Source organism: Spironucleus salmonicida, assembly GCF_000497125.1.
Source record: "Spironucleus salmonicida strain ATCC 50377 chromosome Unknown tig00000033, whole genome shotgun sequence".
Taxonomy (NCBI): Eukaryota; Fornicata; order Diplomonadida; family Hexamitidae; genus Spironucleus; species Spironucleus salmonicida.
This window is the reverse complement of record NW_027150727.1, coordinates 1-17,080: the sequence shown is the minus strand read 5'-3', so window position 1 is coordinate 17,080 and position 17,080 is coordinate 1. Positions and strand designations below refer to the sequence as shown.

At 52.0% G+C, this 17,080-nt stretch overlaps 12 protein-coding genes across 12 annotated transcripts; 4 read left to right on the top strand and 8 right to left on the bottom strand. All coding sequences in view use genetic code 6, as the record gives it.

Moving 5' to 3' along the window:
* Positions 1-138: 138 nt before the first annotated feature.
* SS50377_28784 (uncharacterized protein) lies at positions 139-354 on the bottom strand (the record flags this gene model as incomplete). Its single annotated transcript, XM_067912538.1, has 1 exon — positions 139-354. The coding sequence occupies one exon, from the start codon at positions 352-354 to the stop codon at positions 139-141; it is 216 nt and encodes a 71-aa protein (XP_067760132.1).
* Positions 355-432: 78 nt separating this feature from the next.
* SS50377_28783 (uncharacterized protein) lies at positions 433-1,548 on the bottom strand (the record flags this gene model as incomplete). Its single annotated transcript, XM_067912537.1, has 1 exon — positions 433-1,548. The coding sequence occupies one exon, from the start codon at positions 1,546-1,548 to the stop codon at positions 433-435; it is 1,116 nt and encodes a 371-aa protein (XP_067760131.1).
* Positions 1,549-1,646: 98 nt separating this feature from the next.
* On the bottom strand, positions 1,647-1,985 carry SS50377_28782 (Protein disulfide isomerase; the record flags this gene model as incomplete). Its single annotated transcript, XM_067912536.1, has 1 exon — positions 1,647-1,985. The coding sequence occupies one exon, from the start codon at positions 1,983-1,985 to the stop codon at positions 1,647-1,649; it is 339 nt and encodes a 112-aa protein (XP_067760130.1).
* Positions 1,986-2,079: 94 nt separating this feature from the next.
* SS50377_28781 (uncharacterized protein) lies at positions 2,080-2,823 on the bottom strand (the record flags this gene model as incomplete). The annotated part of the gene is made up of 1 exon (XM_067912535.1): positions 2,080-2,823. The coding sequence occupies one exon, from the start codon at positions 2,821-2,823 to the stop codon at positions 2,080-2,082; it is 744 nt and encodes a 247-aa protein (XP_067760129.1).
* Positions 2,824-3,250: 427 nt separating this feature from the next.
* On the bottom strand, positions 3,251-3,562 carry SS50377_28780 (uncharacterized protein; the record flags this gene model as incomplete). The annotated part of the gene is made up of 1 exon (XM_067912534.1): positions 3,251-3,562. The coding sequence occupies one exon, from the start codon at positions 3,560-3,562 to the stop codon at positions 3,251-3,253; it is 312 nt and encodes a 103-aa protein (XP_067760128.1).
* A 636-nt stretch (positions 3,563-4,198) lies between these two features.
* Positions 4,199-4,465, top strand: SS50377_28779 (uncharacterized protein; the record flags this gene model as incomplete). The annotated part of the gene is made up of 1 exon (XM_067912533.1): positions 4,199-4,465. The coding sequence occupies one exon, from the start codon at positions 4,199-4,201 to the stop codon at positions 4,463-4,465; it is 267 nt and encodes an 88-aa protein (XP_067760127.1).
* A 9,078-nt stretch (positions 4,466-13,543) lies between these two features.
* SS50377_28778 (uncharacterized protein) lies at positions 13,544-13,708 on the top strand (the record flags this gene model as incomplete). Its single annotated transcript, XM_067912532.1, has 1 exon — positions 13,544-13,708. One exon carries the CDS (start codon positions 13,544-13,546, stop codon positions 13,706-13,708), a length of 165 nt encoding a protein of 54 aa, XP_067760126.1.
* Positions 13,709-13,814: 106 nt separating this feature from the next.
* SS50377_28777 (Cyclin N-terminal domain-containing protein) lies at positions 13,815-14,225 on the bottom strand (the record flags this gene model as incomplete). Its single annotated transcript, XM_067912531.1, has 1 exon — positions 13,815-14,225. The coding sequence occupies one exon, from the start codon at positions 14,223-14,225 to the stop codon at positions 13,815-13,817; it is 411 nt and encodes a 136-aa protein (XP_067760125.1).
* Positions 14,226-14,538: 313 nt separating this feature from the next.
* Positions 14,539-15,126, top strand: SS50377_28776 (uncharacterized protein; the record flags this gene model as incomplete). Its single annotated transcript, XM_067912530.1, has 1 exon — positions 14,539-15,126. One exon carries the CDS (start codon positions 14,539-14,541, stop codon positions 15,124-15,126), a length of 588 nt encoding a protein of 195 aa, XP_067760124.1.
* A 17-nt stretch (positions 15,127-15,143) lies between these two features.
* SS50377_28775 (uncharacterized protein) lies at positions 15,144-15,398 on the bottom strand (the record flags this gene model as incomplete). The annotated part of the gene is made up of 1 exon (XM_067912529.1): positions 15,144-15,398. One exon carries the CDS (start codon positions 15,396-15,398, stop codon positions 15,144-15,146), a length of 255 nt encoding a protein of 84 aa, XP_067760123.1.
* Positions 15,399-15,617: 219 nt separating this feature from the next.
* SS50377_28774 (uncharacterized protein) lies at positions 15,618-16,103 on the bottom strand (the record flags this gene model as incomplete). The annotated part of the gene is made up of 1 exon (XM_067912528.1): positions 15,618-16,103. One exon carries the CDS (start codon positions 16,101-16,103, stop codon positions 15,618-15,620), a length of 486 nt encoding a protein of 161 aa, XP_067760122.1.
* A 124-nt stretch (positions 16,104-16,227) lies between these two features.
* SS50377_28773 (Rab1a) lies at positions 16,228-16,833 on the top strand (the record flags this gene model as incomplete). Its single annotated transcript, XM_067912527.1, has 1 exon — positions 16,228-16,833. The coding sequence occupies one exon, from the start codon at positions 16,228-16,230 to the stop codon at positions 16,831-16,833; it is 606 nt and encodes a 201-aa protein (XP_067760121.1).
* Between the last annotated feature and the right edge of the window lie 247 nt (positions 16,834-17,080).

The following is a 17,080-nucleotide window of genomic DNA, read 5'->3' as shown; positions in this document are numbered from 1 at the left end:
GTATGACGCTATAAATACTATGTCAGAAGTGTAAGATTAGCAGCGGGCATAGATACAGCGCCTAGTAGCCCAGGTGTACTGCGGGGACTTGTACGAGGACCTCGGCCTGGACCGGGACCGCGTGGTTCAATGATAATATCACTCTTTCTTCTTGTCGGACTGCTCCCCGCTCTGGGCCTGGAGGCGCTCTTTTCTCTTAATGTTCTAGATGACGAAGTATGCAGGTACGAAAAATAATGCAAACACAGTGAAAAATATACTTAATAAGGCTACCAACTAGTCTTCGTTAATCCACTCAACCAGTGAATCAATTCGTCTTTGTACAAAATTAAAATCAGCTTGATCTTTTGGCATTAAGGAATGTCAAATCTATATTATCATTATTATATATTAAATATGTGTTTTATGCTCCTCGAAATAACTGACAAACTTTCACATCTTCATATAGAACCAGTCAGGAATCTTGCCAGTCATATCCTGCCCTGGCATCACGCCTTTTTACATTGCATCTTCTCCTATTTCTGCAATTTACATAACTCTGGTAGCGCTAAGACCGCAAACCCAATCATGCACTTCTTTGCTATCGCCGTACATTTTAACTGCAGCTTCGATGGCCTTTTGTAGAGTTATTTCCTTTTCCGTGTTTTCACCCACTACGACACTCCTATAAAACTGCTTTGCAATCTATTGATTTGAACTCTACATTTACTCCTTCACTCCAATTGGAACAGGGCTAGGCTTCATTTTATCCTTGAGCCATCTTTAATGCGAGTTGGTTTTATCACTATGAGCTATCTCATATGCCATATTATTGAGTGCCGCAAATTCTTTTCTAGTAACAGATTGCATGTCCGTGGAAACAGCATGAACTTTACCTTAAATACCATGAGGGGCGTTAACTTCGCTGTCTAACACCTTACCTGATGTAGTATCGATTGTGAATTATTCGTTAATGATGAAAGTATTTCCTAAATTTTCGTATCCGACGAAAGCCTTCATGCCTGAGTCATCATTTTACTGTTACGATTTATTCCAGTTTGTTCTCCAAAATGTTTCTGCAGAGTTGCCAGCAATTGGTAAATATGAAGTTTAACCGATATGTGCCTTTTAATACGATACTGTGTTTGAGTTCGTAAGGTTGGAGGTTGGAGTATAAATAAATTACTTTGTTGGGTTGAATTATTAGTTGTAGCAAGGTTATTTAACGTATTGTTCATTACTAATTTCTGTTGATTCTTTTAAAATTTTAGCTTTTCTTGAAGCAGAAAGATTAGTCTAATTAGCAAACTTATCTGATTTGGTATTACTTAACTAGTCTTAACGTTTATAGCCGAATAAAGTTGGGGGATCAGAAGTTGTAACACGTGGCTATGGGCGTTTGACTATTGATATAATTGGCATTTCAACTGTTTTTTGGGCTTCTTGAACAAATTCTTACTATGGTTCTTGTTCATTTTGTTGGGTTGTATTTTTTTGATATTCTGTAAATGAAGTTTTAAACCTTTCGACAGCAGTTGGTGTAGACGATTTGCGTAATACAGTTGTCATTTTAGTATGATGAATGCGGAAAAATAAATAATATATATTAATGTATAATAATATAGTATATATACTTCTTTTTACGTTATTACTGTAAATTAATATAATCATTTAATATTATTCATCTTCAGCCACTCCACGAAAACTTCTAGTTCACGTGGCCAGGTTGGATGAAAATCACCAATCATCTTACGATCATTGTATAGCTTGAATGTAGGGTACCCCAAAACCCCTATTTTCTTACAGTATTCAAAATCCTATGAGCAATCAAATTCGAAAAGCTGTAAATCTGAAAATTTATCCTCAACAGCCTCAAATTTTGGTCTAGCGATAGCGGAAAACGCGCAATTTGGTATGGTGAATATTGTAAAGACAGATCCTTTTGCGGCTTATTTTACATAACTCACATCCGCTGTAAGTGTCACAGATTAAAGCAAAAGCATCATTTTTAATATATAACTATTTTTATATATAATTCATATTATTGCATTTCACCCTCCTATCAAGTTTACGCCAAATAGCAATCTTCAATGAAAAAGCTCACCCAGCCTCGTCCAGCTTCCTGCTTGCAAACGCCTCAATCTGCGCCACAACGGTCTCGCCGCAACACTCCCACTCCAAACTGACCTCCGCAGCCCCGAGCCCTACGGCGAGCTCCCAGAGGCACAGAACTTCGCGCCGCCACCTCCCGTTCAGCCACGGGACGTTGTGAATTTTACAGTCGGAAACGGCTACAAATTCGCCCGAAAACACCAAATTCTACAGCTTTTGCTCCGTAATTTGGGGCCCGAAATTCGTCAAAATGCACGAAATACTCAGCTTTTTGAGCGCAAACTTGATCCGCTTGGCGAGCTCAACTGATGCAACGGACGGCGAAACAATCAGGAAAATTGACTCGAAATTGCGTACCCTGAGCATGTTCATCCTACCCTTTGCCAGGTCGAAATGGATCGTTTCGTACTCGGGTGATCGCGACAGTTTCGAGTGCTGGAGCGCCTGAATATAAGGGGGTAAGTCTTCGTATTTTGTCGTCGTAGAAAAATCGTAAGTGTAGGGTTTCAGGTCCTCTGTGAGGTAAATTACGTCGTTTTCGGCCGCTCTGCACGTGCATTTTGGGTTTATATGGACGATTTAGACGTTTTCTAACTTCCTCGCTTCCACAAGGTTGGTGCAGGTTTAAAATGATGTAGAGATAAATGGGTTCGCCGGTAGTTGAGGGAGCACTTTTTCGAGTAAATTTGGTGAGCATTATAAGTAGATTGGGCGTGTAGGATCAATTTCCATTTTCGAGAAAGTGAAAAAAGAATTAAGTCATCTTAAAATATATAATACTATGATAATAAGGAATTATAAAATATACAAAATTTCAAAAATCCTACAACCAAGATATTCGATATTAGTGACAAAACTACTATAAATATCTTTATTTGAGTCTAAACGTCAGAAGTCTATATCAATTTCGTCATCTTCGCTGGAAACTGCATGTTATGAAATTGGCCCTATAGATTGAATTGAGATGGACGAAGAACAGCTATTTGTCATAATTTCTTCTTCATAGTTATCCCCTTTAATTTTATCTTGCAAGATAGGTCGGTCTGGAAAATGTTAACTATTTCTCATTAATTTAAAATAGTGTTTGACATATAAAAAATTGTATTAGTAAGCTGTAAAATTATTCAAGTTATAATACTATATTAAATATAAAACCTAATCACTACTCATTTTAGTCTCCTGAAAGTGTTTAATCAATACTACCTATCATAGAACAAACATCTATTGAATCTTCAACTTCACCAACAGTTGATACAGATTTATTTAATAAAAGTGGCTGAGTTTTTTACTCAACTTAATATGTATAATTATCAGAATTATTATTAGAGTGTAATCCTGATACAGGAAATGAGAATATAACTGATTCTGTGGCTAAGTTTTATGCATTTATCGAACAGTATGTGTTTATAGGCTAGAATATGGATTACATAAAATTATCTTGTGAGATTTCTTAATCTGACATTTATGCCATCACCTTAAAAGTTCATATATTATTTATGAATACTTCGATTGATTGTTTAAATTTTAATAATTATGGTTATTATACAAAATGCTAAGAAAACCTCTTAAATATAAAATTATGAGCATTAATAATACAAAGGAATTTTCAGATGTAAGTATACTAAATTTCTCTTACTTACTGAGAAGCGATCACACGTGATAAAAATTCCACGGTGAAGATGCCATCAAGCACGTTAACCTCCTAGCTGGACATGACACCATTTTCGAAGAGAGCTTCCAATATCTGATCGCATTGCTCCGGGGCAAAGGCAGTCAAGAACTGCTCCAAAATTGCAGTAGAGTTGGATATGAAGTAGTGCATGTTCTTGGGGTTCTTTACGCAGATTTCGCACAGGAAGCTGGCCAGAACCTTGCTCAAGTCGATTATTAGTTGAAGGCCATTATGAAACAATTTATAGAAATAGGATTTAATAGCCCAGATGTACTGAGGTGACCTGTACGAGGACCTCGGTCTGGGCCTGGAGGCGCTCTTTCCTCTTAATATTCTAGATTACGAAGTAGGAGGGGATTCAGAAAAAATTCATCGATGAATATACTCTAATATTAAATAATATATAATTAGTTTTTAGATTTACCACTTCCTCAAATGGCAGAAATTGATCCAGCCGCTTTAGCAGCATAGCAACTTAGAGAAAAGTTACCTGTTTATTTATAAAATCACCCATTAATTGCTATCTTTTTGTTAGTTGTATCAACATTTGCCTGTTTGGGTATCCCCTCTGTACTTTGTTTAATGAAAATCTATAGAGTACCTCTTTCTGCATTTTCAAGTAAATAGGAAGAAATAGTAACAGAAGACTCAAATCCATAAATTAAAGATGGTTAAACCAACTAAGAAAAGAAAAATGAATGAAAACTTACTTATTTTTTAAGTATAATTCTCTATCAATAGCTTTAAAAATATGATCTATAAAATTAATATAATGGCATTATTAAATAAATAACTTGATTATAGTATTTATAATTCATGTTAAAATAAAAATCTGTGGTTATTCGCTTACTGAATATTATGATATTAGCGTTTAATTATTAAGTTTATGACCTTAGTAGTGTTAATAATAATAGAGTGATTTATAATAATATGGTAAAAGTTAATACAAATCTATGATTTACTTAAAATATATTTTTTAAGCAAAAAGGCAATCGTAACCAATATTATTTGATAATATAAAAATTCAAATACGTTACTATTTATAGTATCCATCCTCATTTAAATCAAATTTGTATCTTTTTTATGTTTGTAATTTTTAAATTGAAGTTATTTATATTTTATGTCTAGACTTCTTGACGTGTCCGAGCTGGTGTGGGCCCACCAGGGTGAACAGTCCGAGCTGGCGTGGGCCCAGCAGGGTGAACAGTCCGAGCTGGCGTGGGCCCAGCAGGGTGAAGAGTCCGAGCTGGCGTGGGCCCAGCAGGGTGAACAGTCCGAGCTGGCGTGGGCCCAGCAGGGTGTGGTACACAGGATGGCGTGGGCCCACCAGGGTGAAGACTCCGAGCTGGCGTGGGCCCAGCAGGGTGAAGAGTCCGAGCTGGCGTGGGCCCAGCAGGGTGAACAGTCCGAGCTGGCGTGGGCCCACCAGGGTGAACAGTCCGAGCTGGCGTGGGCCCAGCAGGGTGAAGAGTCCGAGCTGGCGTGGGCCCACCAGGGTGAAGAGTCCGAGCTGGCGTGGGCCCACCAGGGTGAACAGTCCGAGCTGGCGTGGGCCCAGCAGGGTGTGGTACACAGGATGGCGTGGGCCCACCAGGGTGAAGAGTCCGAGCTGGCGTGGGCCCACCAGGGTGAACAGTCCGAGCTGGCGTGGGCCCAGCAGGGTGTGGTACACAGGATGGCGTGGGCCCACCAGGGTGAAGACTCCGAGCTGGCGTGGGCCCAGCAGGGTGAACAGTCCGAGCTGGCGTGGGCCCACCAGGGTGAAGAGTCCGAGCTGGCGTGGGCCCACCAGGGTGAACAGTCCGAGCTGGCGTGGGCCCACCAGGGTGAACAGTCCGAGCTGGCGTGGGCCCAGCAGGGTGTGGTACACAGGATGGCGTGGGCCCACCAGGGTGAAGACTCCGAGCTGGCGTGGGCCCACCAGGGTGAACAGTCCGAGCTGGCGTGGGCCCACCAGGGTGAACAGTCCGAGCTGGCGTGGGCCCAGCAGGGTGTGGTACACAGGATGGCGTGGGCCCACCAGGGTGAAGACTCCGAGCTGGCGTGGGCCCACCAGGGTGAAGAGTCCGAGCTGGCGTGGGCCCAGCAGGGTGAAGAGTCCGAGCTGGCGTGGGCCCACCAGGGTGAAGAGTCCGAGCTGGCGTGGGCCCAGCAGGGTGTGGTACACAGGATGGCGTGGGCCCACCAGGGTGAAGACTCCGAGCTGGCGTGGGCCCACCAGGGTGAACAGTCCGAGCTGGCGTGGGCCCACCAGGGTGAACAGTCCGAGCTGGCGTGGGCCCAGCAGGGTGTGGTACACAGGATGGCGTGGGCCCACCAGGGTGAAGACTCCGAGCTGGCGTGGGCCCACCAGGGTGAAGAGTCCGAGCTGGCGTGGGCCCAGCAGGGTGAACAGTCCGAGCTGGCGTGGGCCCAGCAGGGTGAACAGTCCGAGCTGGCGTGGGCCCAGCAGGGTGAACAGTCCGAGCTGGCGTGGGCCCACCAGGGTGAACAGTCCGAGCTGGCGTGGGCCCAGCAGGGTGAACAGTCCGAGCTGGCGTGGGCCCAGCAGGGTGAAGAGTCCGAGCTGGCGTGGGCCCACCAGGGTGAAGACTCCGAGCTGGCGTGGGCCCACCAGGGTGAACAGTCCGAGCTGGCGTGGGCCCACCAGGGTGAACAGTCCGAGCTGGCGTGGGCCCACCAGGGTGAACAGTCCGAGCTGGCGTGGGCCCACCAGGGTGAACAGTCCGAGCTGGCGTGGGCCCACCAGGGTGTGGTACACAGGATGGCGTGGGCCCACCAGGGTGAAGAGTCCGAGCTGGCGTGGGCCCACCAGGGTGAACAGTCCGAGCTGGCGTGGGCCCACCAGGGTGAACAGTCCGAGCTGGCGTGGGCCCACCAGGGTGAACAGTCCGAGCTGGCGTGGGCCCAGCAGGGTGAACAGTCCGAGCTGGCGTGGGCCCACCAGGGTGTGGTACACAGGATGGCGTGGGCCCACCAGGGTGAAGACTCCGAGCTGGCGTGGGCCCAGCAGGGTGAAGAGTCCGAGCTGGCGTGGGCCCACCAGGGTGAAGAGTCCGAGCTGGCGTGGGCCCAGCAGGGTGTGGTACACAGGATGGCGTGGGCCCACCAGGGTGAAGACTCCGAGCTGGCGTGGGCCCAGCAGGGTGAAGAGTCCGAGCTGGCGTGGGCCCAGCAGGGTGAAGAGTCCGAGCTGGCGTGGGCCCACCAGGGTGAACAGTCCGAGCTGGCGTGGGCCCAGCAGGGTGAAGAGTCCGAGCTGGCGTGGGCCCAGCAGGGTGTGGTACACAGGATGGCGTGGGCCCACCAGGGTGAAGAGTCCGAGCTGGCGTGGGCCCACCAGGGTGAACAGTCCGAGCTGGCGTGGGCCCAGCAGGGTGTGGTACACAGGATGGCGTGGGCCCACCAGGGTGAAGAGTCCGAGCTGGCGTGGGCCCAGCAGGGTGAAGAGTCCGAGCTGGCGTGGGCCCACCAGGGTGAACAGTCCGAGCTGGCGTGGGCCCAGCAGGGTGAAGAGTCCGAGCTGGCGTGGGCCCAGCAGGGTGTGGTACACAGGATGGCGTGGGCCCAGCAGGGTGAAGAGTCCGAGCTGGCGTGGGCCCACCAGGGTGAACAGTCCGAGCTGGCGTGGGCCCAGCAGGGTGAAGAGTCCGAGCTGGCGTGGGCCCACCAGGGTGAACAGTCCGAGCTGGCGTGGGCCCAGCAGGGTGAACAGTCCGAGCTGGCGTGGGCCCAGCAGGGTGAACAGTCCGAGCTGGCGTGGGCCCAGCAGGGTGAAGAGTCCGAGCTGGCGTGGGCCCAGCAGGGTGAAGAGTCCGAGCTGGCGTGGGCCCAGCAGGGTGAACAGTCCGAGCTGGCGTGGGCCCAGCAGGGTGAAGAGTCCGAGCTGGCGTGGGCCCAGCAGGGTGAAGAGTCCGAGCTGGCGTGGGCCCAGCAGGGTGAACAGTCCGAGCTGGCGTGGGCCCAGCAGGGTGAAGAGTCCGAGCTGGCGTGGGCCCACCAGGGTGAAGACTCCGAGCTGGCGTGGGCCCACCAGGGTGAACAGTCCGAGCTGGCGTGGGCCCACCAGGGTGAACAGTCCGAGCTGGCGTGGGCCCACCAGGGTGTGGTACACAGGATGGCGTGGGCCCACCAGGGTGAACAGTCCGAGCTGGCGTGGGCCCACCAGGGTGAAGACTCCGAGCTGGCGTGGGCCCACCAGGGTGAACAGTCCGAGCTGGCGTGGGCCCACCAGGGTGAAGACTCCGAGCTGGCGTGGGCCCACCAGGGTGAACAGTCCGAGCTGGCGTGGGCCCACCAGGGTGAACAGTCCGAGCTGGCGTGGGCCCAGCAGGGTGAAGAGTCCGAGCTGGCGTGGGCCCACCAGGGTGAACAGTCCGAGCTGGCGTGGGCCCACCAGGGTGTGGTACACAGGATGGCGTGGGCCCACCAGGGTGAACAGTCCGAGCTGGCGTGGGCCCACCAGGGTGAAGACTCCGAGCTGGCGTGGGCCCACCAGGGTGAACAGTCCGAGCTGGCGTGGGCCCAGCAGGGTGAAGAGTCCGAGCTGGCGTGGGCCCAGCAGGGTGAACAGTCCGAGCTGGCGTGGGCCCAGCAGGGTGAACAGTCCGAGCTGGCGTGGGCCCAGCAGGGTGAAGAGTCCGAGCTGGCGTGGGCCCAGCAGGGTGAACAGTCCGAGCTGGCGTGGGCCCAGCAGGGTGAACAGTCCGAGCTGGCGTGGGCCCAGCAGGGTGAAGACTCCGAGCTGGCGTGGGCCCAGCAGGGTGAACAGTCCGAGCTGGCGTGGGCCCAGCAGGGTGAACAGTCCGAGCTGGCGTGGGCCCAGCAGGGTGAAGAGTCCGAGCTGGCGTGGGCCCAGCAGGGTGAAGAGTCCGAGCTGGCGTGGGCCCAGCAGGGTGAACAGTCCGAGCTGGCGTGGGCCCAGCAGGGTGAAGAGTCCGAGCTGGCGTGGGCCCACCAGGGTGAACAGTCCGAGCTGGCGTGGGCCCACCAGGGTGAAGACTCCGAGCTGGCGTGGGCCCACCAGGGTGAACAGTCCGAGCTGGCGTGGGCCCAGCAGGGTGAACAGTCCGAGCTGGCGTGGGCCCACCAGGGTGAACAGTCCGAGCTGGCGTGGGCCCAGCAGGGTGAACAGTCCGAGCTGGCGTGGGCCCAGCAGGGTGAAGAGTCCGAGCTGGCGTGGGCCCACCAGGGTGAAGACTCCGAGCTGGCGTGGGCCCAGCAGGGTGAAGAGTCCGAGCTGGCGTGGGCCCACCAGGGTGAACAGTCCGAGCTGGCGTGGGCCCAGCAGGGTGTGGTACACAGGATGGCGTGGGCCCACCAGGGTGAAGAGTCCGAGCTGGCGTGGGCCCACCAGGGTGAACAGTCCGAGCTGGCGTGGGCCCAGCAGGGTGTGGTACACAGGATGGCGTGGGCCCACCAGGGTGAAGACTCCGAGCTGGCGTGGGCCCAGCAGGGTGAACAGTCCGAGCTGGCGTGGGCCCACCAGGGTGAAGACTCCGAGCTGGCGTGGGCCCACCAGGGTGAACAGTCCGAGCTGGCGTGGGCCCAGCAGGGTGAACAGTCCGAGCTGGCGTGGGCCCACCAGGGTGAACAGTCCGAGCTGGCGTGGGCCCACCAGGGTGAACAGTCCGAGCTGGCGTGGGCCCACCAGGGTGAACAGTCCGAGCTGGCGTGGGCCCACCAGGGTGAACAGTCCGAGCTGGCGTGGGCCCACCAGGGTGAACAGTCCGAGCTGGCGTGGGCCCACCAGGGTGTGGTACACAGGATGGCGTGGGCCCACCAGGGTGAAGAGTCCGAGCTGGCGTGGGCCCACCAGGGTGAACAGTCCGAGCTGGCGTGGGCCCACCAGGGTGTGGTACACAGGATGGCGTGGGCCCACCAGGGTGAAGACTCCGAGCTGGCGTGGGCCCAGCAGGGTGAAGAGTCCGAGCTGGCGTGGGCCCACCAGGGTGAAGAGTCCGAGCTGGCGTGGGCCCAGCAGGGTGTGGTACACAGGATGGCGTGGGCCCACCAGGGTGAAGACTCCGAGCTGGCGTGGGCCCAGCAGGGTGAAGAGTCCGAGCTGGCGTGGGCCCAGCAGGGTGAAGAGTCCGAGCTGGCGTGGGCCCACCAGGGTGAACAGTCCGAGCTGGCGTGGGCCCAGCAGGGTGAAGAGTCCGAGCTGGCGTGGGCCCAGCAGGGTGTGGTACACAGGATGGCGTGGGCCCACCAGGGTGAAGAGTCCGAGCTGGCGTGGGCCCACCAGGGTGAACAGTCCGAGCTGGCGTGGGCCCAGCAGGGTGTGGTACACAGGATGGCGTGGGCCCACCAGGGTGAAGAGTCCGAGCTGGCGTGGGCCCAGCAGGGTGAAGAGTCCGAGCTGGCGTGGGCCCACCAGGGTGAACAGTCCGAGCTGGCGTGGGCCCAGCAGGGTGAAGAGTCCGAGCTGGCGTGGGCCCAGCAGGGTGTGGTACACAGGATGGCGTGGGCCCAGCAGGGTGTGGTACACAGGATGGCGTGGGCCCAGCAGGGTGAAGAGTCCGAGCTGGCGTGGGCCCACCAGGGTGAACAGTCCGAGCTGGCGTGGGCCCAGCAGGGTGAAGAGTCCGAGCTGGCGTGGGCCCACCAGGGTGAACAGTCCGAGCTGGCGTGGGCCCAGCAGGGTGAAGAGTCCGAGCTGGCGTGGGCCCAGCAGGGTGAACAGTCCGAGCTGGCGTGGGCCCAGCAGGGTGAACAGTCCGAGCTGGCGTGGGCCCAGCAGGGTGAAGAGTCCGAGCTGGCGTGGGCCCAGCAGGGTGAACAGTCCGAGCTGGCGTGGGCCCAGCAGGGTGAACAGTCCGAGCTGGCGTGGGCCCAGCAGGGTGAAGACTCCGAGCTGGCGTGGGCCCACCAGGGTGAAGAGTCCGAGCTGGCGTGGGCCCAGCAGGGTGAACAGTCCGAGCTGGCGTGGGCCCAGCAGGGTGAACAGTCCGAGCTGGCGTGGGCCCAGCAGGGTGAAGAGTCCGAGCTGGCGTGGGCCCAGCAGGGTGAAGAGTCCGAGCTGGCGTGGGCCCAGCAGGGTGAACAGTCCGAGCTGGCGTGGGCCCAGCAGGGTGAAGAGTCCGAGCTGGCGTGGGCCCACCAGGGTGAACAGTCCGAGCTGGCGTGGGCCCACCAGGGTGAAGACTCCGAGCTGGCGTGGGCCCACCAGGGTGAACAGTCCGAGCTGGCGTGGGCCCAGCAGGGTGAACAGTCCGAGCTGGCGTGGGCCCACCAGGGTGAACAGTCCGAGCTGGCGTGGGCCCAGCAGGGTGAACAGTCCGAGCTGGCGTGGGCCCAGCAGGGTGAACAGTCCGAGCTGGCGTGGGCCCACCAGGGTGAAGACTCCGAGCTGGCGTGGGCCCACCAGGGTGAACAGTCCGAGCTGGCGTGGGCCCACCAGGGTGAACAGTCCGAGCTGGCGTGGGCCCACCAGGGTGTGGTACACAGGATGGCGTGGGCCCACCAGGGTGAACAGTCCGAGCTGGCGTGGGCCCACCAGGGTGAAGACTCCGAGCTGGCGTGGGCCCACCAGGGTGAACAGTCCGAGCTGGCGTGGGCCCACCAGGGTGAAGACTCCGAGCTGGCGTGGGCCCACCAGGGTGAACAGTCCGAGCTGGCGTGGGCCCACCAGGGTGAACAGTCCGAGCTGGCGTGGGCCCAGCAGGGTGAAGAGTCCGAGCTGGCGTGGGCCCACCAGGGTGAACAGTCCGAGCTGGCGTGGGCCCACCAGGGTGTGGTACACAGGATGGCGTGGGCCCACCAGGGTGAACAGTCCGAGCTGGCGTGGGCCCACCAGGGTGAAGACTCCGAGCTGGCGTGGGCCCACCAGGGTGAACAGTCCGAGCTGGCGTGGGCCCAGCAGGGTGAAGAGTCCGAGCTGGCGTGGGCCCACCAGGGTGAACAGTCCGAGCTGGCGTGGGCCCAGCAGGGTGAAGAGTCCGAGCTGGCGTGGGCCCAGCAGGGTGAACAGTCCGAGCTGGCGTGGGCCCAGCAGGGTGAACAGTCCGAGCTGGCGTGGGCCCAGCAGGGTGAAGAGTCCGAGCTGGCGTGGGCCCAGCAGGGTGAACAGTCCGAGCTGGCGTGGGCCCAGCAGGGTGAACAGTCCGAGCTGGCGTGGGCCCAGCAGGGTGAAGACTCCGAGCTGGCGTGGGCCCAGCAGGGTGAACAGTCCGAGCTGGCGTGGGCCCAGCAGGGTGAAGAGTCCGAGCTGGCGTGGGCCCAGCAGGGTGAAGAGTCCGAGCTGGCGTGGGCCCAGCAGGGTGAACAGTCCGAGCTGGCGTGGGCCCAGCAGGGTGAAGAGTCCGAGCTGGCGTGGGCCCACCAGGGTGAACAGTCCGAGCTGGCGTGGGCCCACCAGGGTGAAGACTCCGAGCTGGCGTGGGCCCACCAGGGTGAACAGTCCGAGCTGGCGTGGGCCCAGCAGGGTGAACAGTCCGAGCTGGCGTGGGCCCACCAGGGTGAACAGTCCGAGCTGGCGTGGGCCCAGCAGGGTGAACAGTCCGAGCTGGCGTGGGCCCAGCAGGGTGAAGAGTCCGAGCTGGCGTGGGCCCACCAGGGTGAAGACTCCGAGCTGGCGTGGGCCCACCAGGGTGAACAGTCCGAGCTGGCGTGGGCCCACCAGGGTGAACAGTCCGAGCTGGCGTGGGCCCACCAGGGTGTGGTACACAGGATGGCGTGGGCCCACCAGGGTGAACAGTCCGAGCTGGCGTGGGCCCACCAGGGTGAAGACTCCGAGCTGGCGTGGGCCCACCAGGGTGAACAGTCCGAGCTGGCGTGGGCCCACCAGGGTGAAGACTCCGAGCTGGCGTGGGCCCACCAGGGTGAACAGTCCGAGCTGGCGTGGGCCCACCAGGGTGAAGACTCCGAGCTGGCGTGGGCCCACCAGGGTGAACAGTCCGAGCTGGCGTGGGCCCACCAGGGTGAAGACTCCGAGCTGGCGTGGGCCCACCAGGGTGAACAGTCCGAGCTGGCGTGGGCCCACCAGGGTGAACAGTCCGAGCTGGCGTGGGCCCAGCAGGGTGAAGAGTCCGAGCTGGCGTGGGCCCAGCAGGGTGAAGAGTCCGAGCTGGCGTGGGCCCACCAGGGTGAACAGTCCGAGCTGGCGTGGGCCCAGCAGGGTGAAGAGTCCGAGCTGGCGTGGGCCCACCAGGGTGAACAGTCCGAGCTGGCGTGGGCCCAGCAGGGTGTGGTACACAGGATGGCGTGGGCCCACCAGGGTGAAGAGTCCGAGCTGGCGTGGGCCCACCAGGGTGAACAGTCCGAGCTGGCGTGGGCCCAGCAGGGTGTGGTACACAGGATGGCGTGGGCCCACCAGGGTGAAGACTCCGAGCTGGCGTGGGCCCAGCAGGGTGAACAGTCCGAGCTGGCGTGGGCCCACCAGGGTGAAGACTCCGAGCTGGCGTGGGCCCACCAGGGTGAACAGTCCGAGCTGGCGTGGGCCCAGCAGGGTGAACAGTCCGAGCTGGCGTGGGCCCACCAGGGTGAACAGTCCGAGCTGGCGTGGGCCCACCAGGGTGAACAGTCCGAGCTGGCGGGGGCCCACCGCTGTAATAAAATTTGTGCAAAAGCCAATATAAACATCACATCTAAGTATCTTCGTTTTGAGTAGCAGGGAGTGGTTTGCATGAGAAGTTATTGCACTGTTCACCTAAGCTATGCTTAGAAAAGTATTGCAAGGAAATTGGGGATCTGCGAACCCTATCAATGCTGTCCCTACCAGCCATCGTATCGGACCATAATGAAACGTTTCCAGGCCACATTACACTAACAAATAATGAAATGATTGTGCAGCGGGAGGCACGCATACTGACTGTACTAGCCGAGGATGTGAGGCCAACTCTCACCTCCTTGCTAGCGCATGATACTGATGGGCAGGTGGTCGAGTGCTTACTAGACCGCCAAAATATGTTGAAATATCGTGTATTTGCTGCTTAAAACTAGTGAAGTATTCAGTGATGAAGTCTTTAAGATAGTTAAATATAGCTATATCCGTATTTAATATAAATACTTAAATGTCCGCTGGCTATAAATTATAAAACTAGGTGCTCATTCAGAATTCACTATCCTGCTCACAATCAGGATGATAATCTAAGACTTATAATATATCTGCCTCCATCTTGTGTAGGTTAGCAATTGGTATTCTTGTTACCGAACATACTGCAGTATCAAGAGAAACCTCTCCGCCTTTCTCACATTCCGCTTTCGCAGAAAGGTAAAAGCAGGCAATTAGAGAAGTTCTCCAGGACTTTAATGTGAACTAATGTTACGTGGCCAATTTCCCCATAAGGTGCATTGTCTCGCAAATAACCTCATCATCTAGGTTTGTGGCATCGATGAGCTCGTTAAGCAACGTGCGAATCTGTGCGACGGATGGAATATATGCAACTGCACTAACCATAGATTGAGGCATGGTAGATTTAGTTCCAATATTATTTTTAACCAAAAGGTAAATTGTGTTCATTTTTGGACAGGTTAAATTACAGATAACGAATTTTAATACATATAATTAGTAATTAACTGACTGGAATTTCTACGAGTTTTTATCTCAAAATACTTGGCGATTATACTAAAATAATCATCAAGTTAAAACCTTAGAAACAAGAAACTTTCTTGAAAACACAATACACGGATCAACACGCCCAGTAAAACATGTGACGTCAGGCAAACGGCATAGATACTATAAAGCTGTTTGCGATTACAACCGGCTATTTGAAACGTATAGCATTCTGGTACAGCAAGTAATGCGAACCCTACTCTAGTCTACATTTTTAGGAATGAACTCGCCGCTTTTTTCGCCATATGCAGGATCTCCTGATGTTCATGAAGTACAATCTATTTTACCCATTGGTAAAGTGATATCATAACCATTTTCGCCATTGTAGTTCTCATTTTTTCATGACACAACTTCCTGTGCATAGACGCCTTAGGAATAGGTAAAAGTCGTACATCAGACACCAGAAGGATTTATTCCGTACTATTCCGAAGATGCAGCAACAATTTTTTAGCAGCGATAGGCTTTCCTCCGGAGTCTTAAGTATTTTTCGCGACTGGTGGACGGTAGAGCATAGAAGACTACACCAAATCTAGCGCGAGGTTTATTCTGCTGCTCACGAGAATGCTGTAGTCTTATTTTAGATGGTGGGAATCGTAGTCCATATTGCTGTAAGCCATGTCAAGTCAGAGAATAAAATATGCGGCAAGCTAGAGTTAAAGCCCGCGGTGAGCTGATAGAGCGGAAGCGATGTCTGTTTCAATTTCTTGTAGACTTGAAAGAGACCGACTTCGAACGTGGGCGACTAGTTTAGTTAGTTGGAGCATATCTGGCTGAATATCAAAAGAACTTTGGAGAAGGTTGGGAGTGAATGTTCACAATAGACACTCACTATTATCCCATCCACTGGATGATTTTCCAACACGCATCTATGGTTTCTTCTGGTTGAATATCACCATTGACATATGCCTGATCTAGTTTTGCTTGAAGAACCTAAAGCCTGGATTTCATGTGTTTGTTCTCAGCAGAACATTCTGCCTGCACCTGTCTAGATTTTTATAATTCCATTGTGCGCACAGCTAGTAGTTTCTCTAGATTTTCAACATGTTTCAGCAGGGCCTTATCAGTTCCGAGTTTGTTCATATTTGAAGTGGAGTGAGAAATTTGATCAATCACTGACTTCGTCTAGAAGGTCATATATATCTACGCCAGCATCCCCTTTAAAGATCCTCTCTTCCATCATTCTTTATCTCCTCTCTTCCTTATTGTGATCTCTCTCATCTCTGATTAGGTCGTTTTGGTCCACCCCGTCCATTGCCTAGATTAGTATAATTTTTTAAAACTAATATAAACTGATTCAAATCACTTTTAATCCCCTTAACTAGGTTGACTACTTATTTTAAATTTACCACTTTAACTCGTCAGGACATGTTCTCCAATCGAATTAAATCTATCAATTTACTCTTTCCAATAGTCATCACAGTGCTTATACTTACACTGAAATCTATCACATTTCCCATTTAAATAATCTTTACAAATTTCAATTTTACCATATTTTTAAGTGTATATGTTTGCAATTTCTTAAGCATGAACAATCAGTTCGATTGGTGATGGATGAAAAAACTTGCAGTCTGCTACATTACACCCTCCACGAATGTAATTTTTACAAATTTTTTGTAGAGAGTTTGAGTGTGAGGTTTATGATGTATACGATGTAGTATTGCCTAAAAGCTAAAACGGCGCTGAAACAGAGTGTAAAGGGTGTGGTATAGGAGGAATTTGTAAAATTGCTGCATCAAATGGTAGAGAATACGCTGCATCCTCAAAATCAGAAGAAAAAGATGACATTTTGAATTTCATAAATATCTATTTATAAATACATAATATTAGTGTTTAATATTTAGGAAGTTTATGTCTAATATCAGTTTAAATATATAATAAAATAATTAAATTCATTCCTATATAAATCAAAATGAAGTATCTATTTAAATTTGTTGTTGTAGGAGAACAAGCAGTTGGAAAATCTATGCTTCTTGACAGATATCGTGGTTTAGATTTCTCTAATGTTCATAATGCTACTATTGGAGTTGACTTTTACACTAAAGAAATATAAATAGATAATAATTAAGTAACATTATAGCTTTGGGATACTGCCGGTGAAGAGCGTTATCGCTCTATTTCTACAGTATATTTTAAAGGAGCTCATGGAGTTTTACTAGTATATGATGTATCCTCAGAAGCTTCTTTCGATTCTCTGCCTAACTGGATTGAGACAGTTAAAAATGTTGCTTCAGATGCTGAAATTATAGTTATTGGAAATAAATGCGACTTAGAGCATTAAATTTAAACTTCCTAAGGAGAAACATTTGCATAGGCGAATAATTTTAGTTTCTTAGAGACATCTGCAAAATCAGGAGAAAATATTGAAAAAGCATTTAAAATTGTTTGTGAAAAGTTAATTGCTAAATAGGGAGAAATATTAGAAAATAATGCAGCTGGGAAACAATTTATACCTCAAACAGTAAGTACAACAAATTAAGTAATTGTGGATAATTAGTCTAAAAAAGGATGTTGCTGAGAAAATGATTTTATATAATAATTAATATTTTATATTTTCACTTCTTGTCAAATAATGAACTTCTGCGAGTTATGTGGCACATTGCTTACTGTTTCTGCATCTTCTGCACAATGCCCATGTTGTTTCAATTAAATTGTATATAGTGCTCAATAAATTACATCTGAAAAAACTATTACTTAACAATCTGCTGCTATTATCATCTAAAGTGAAACTCGACCTGTTATTGACGAGATTTGTGAAAAATGTG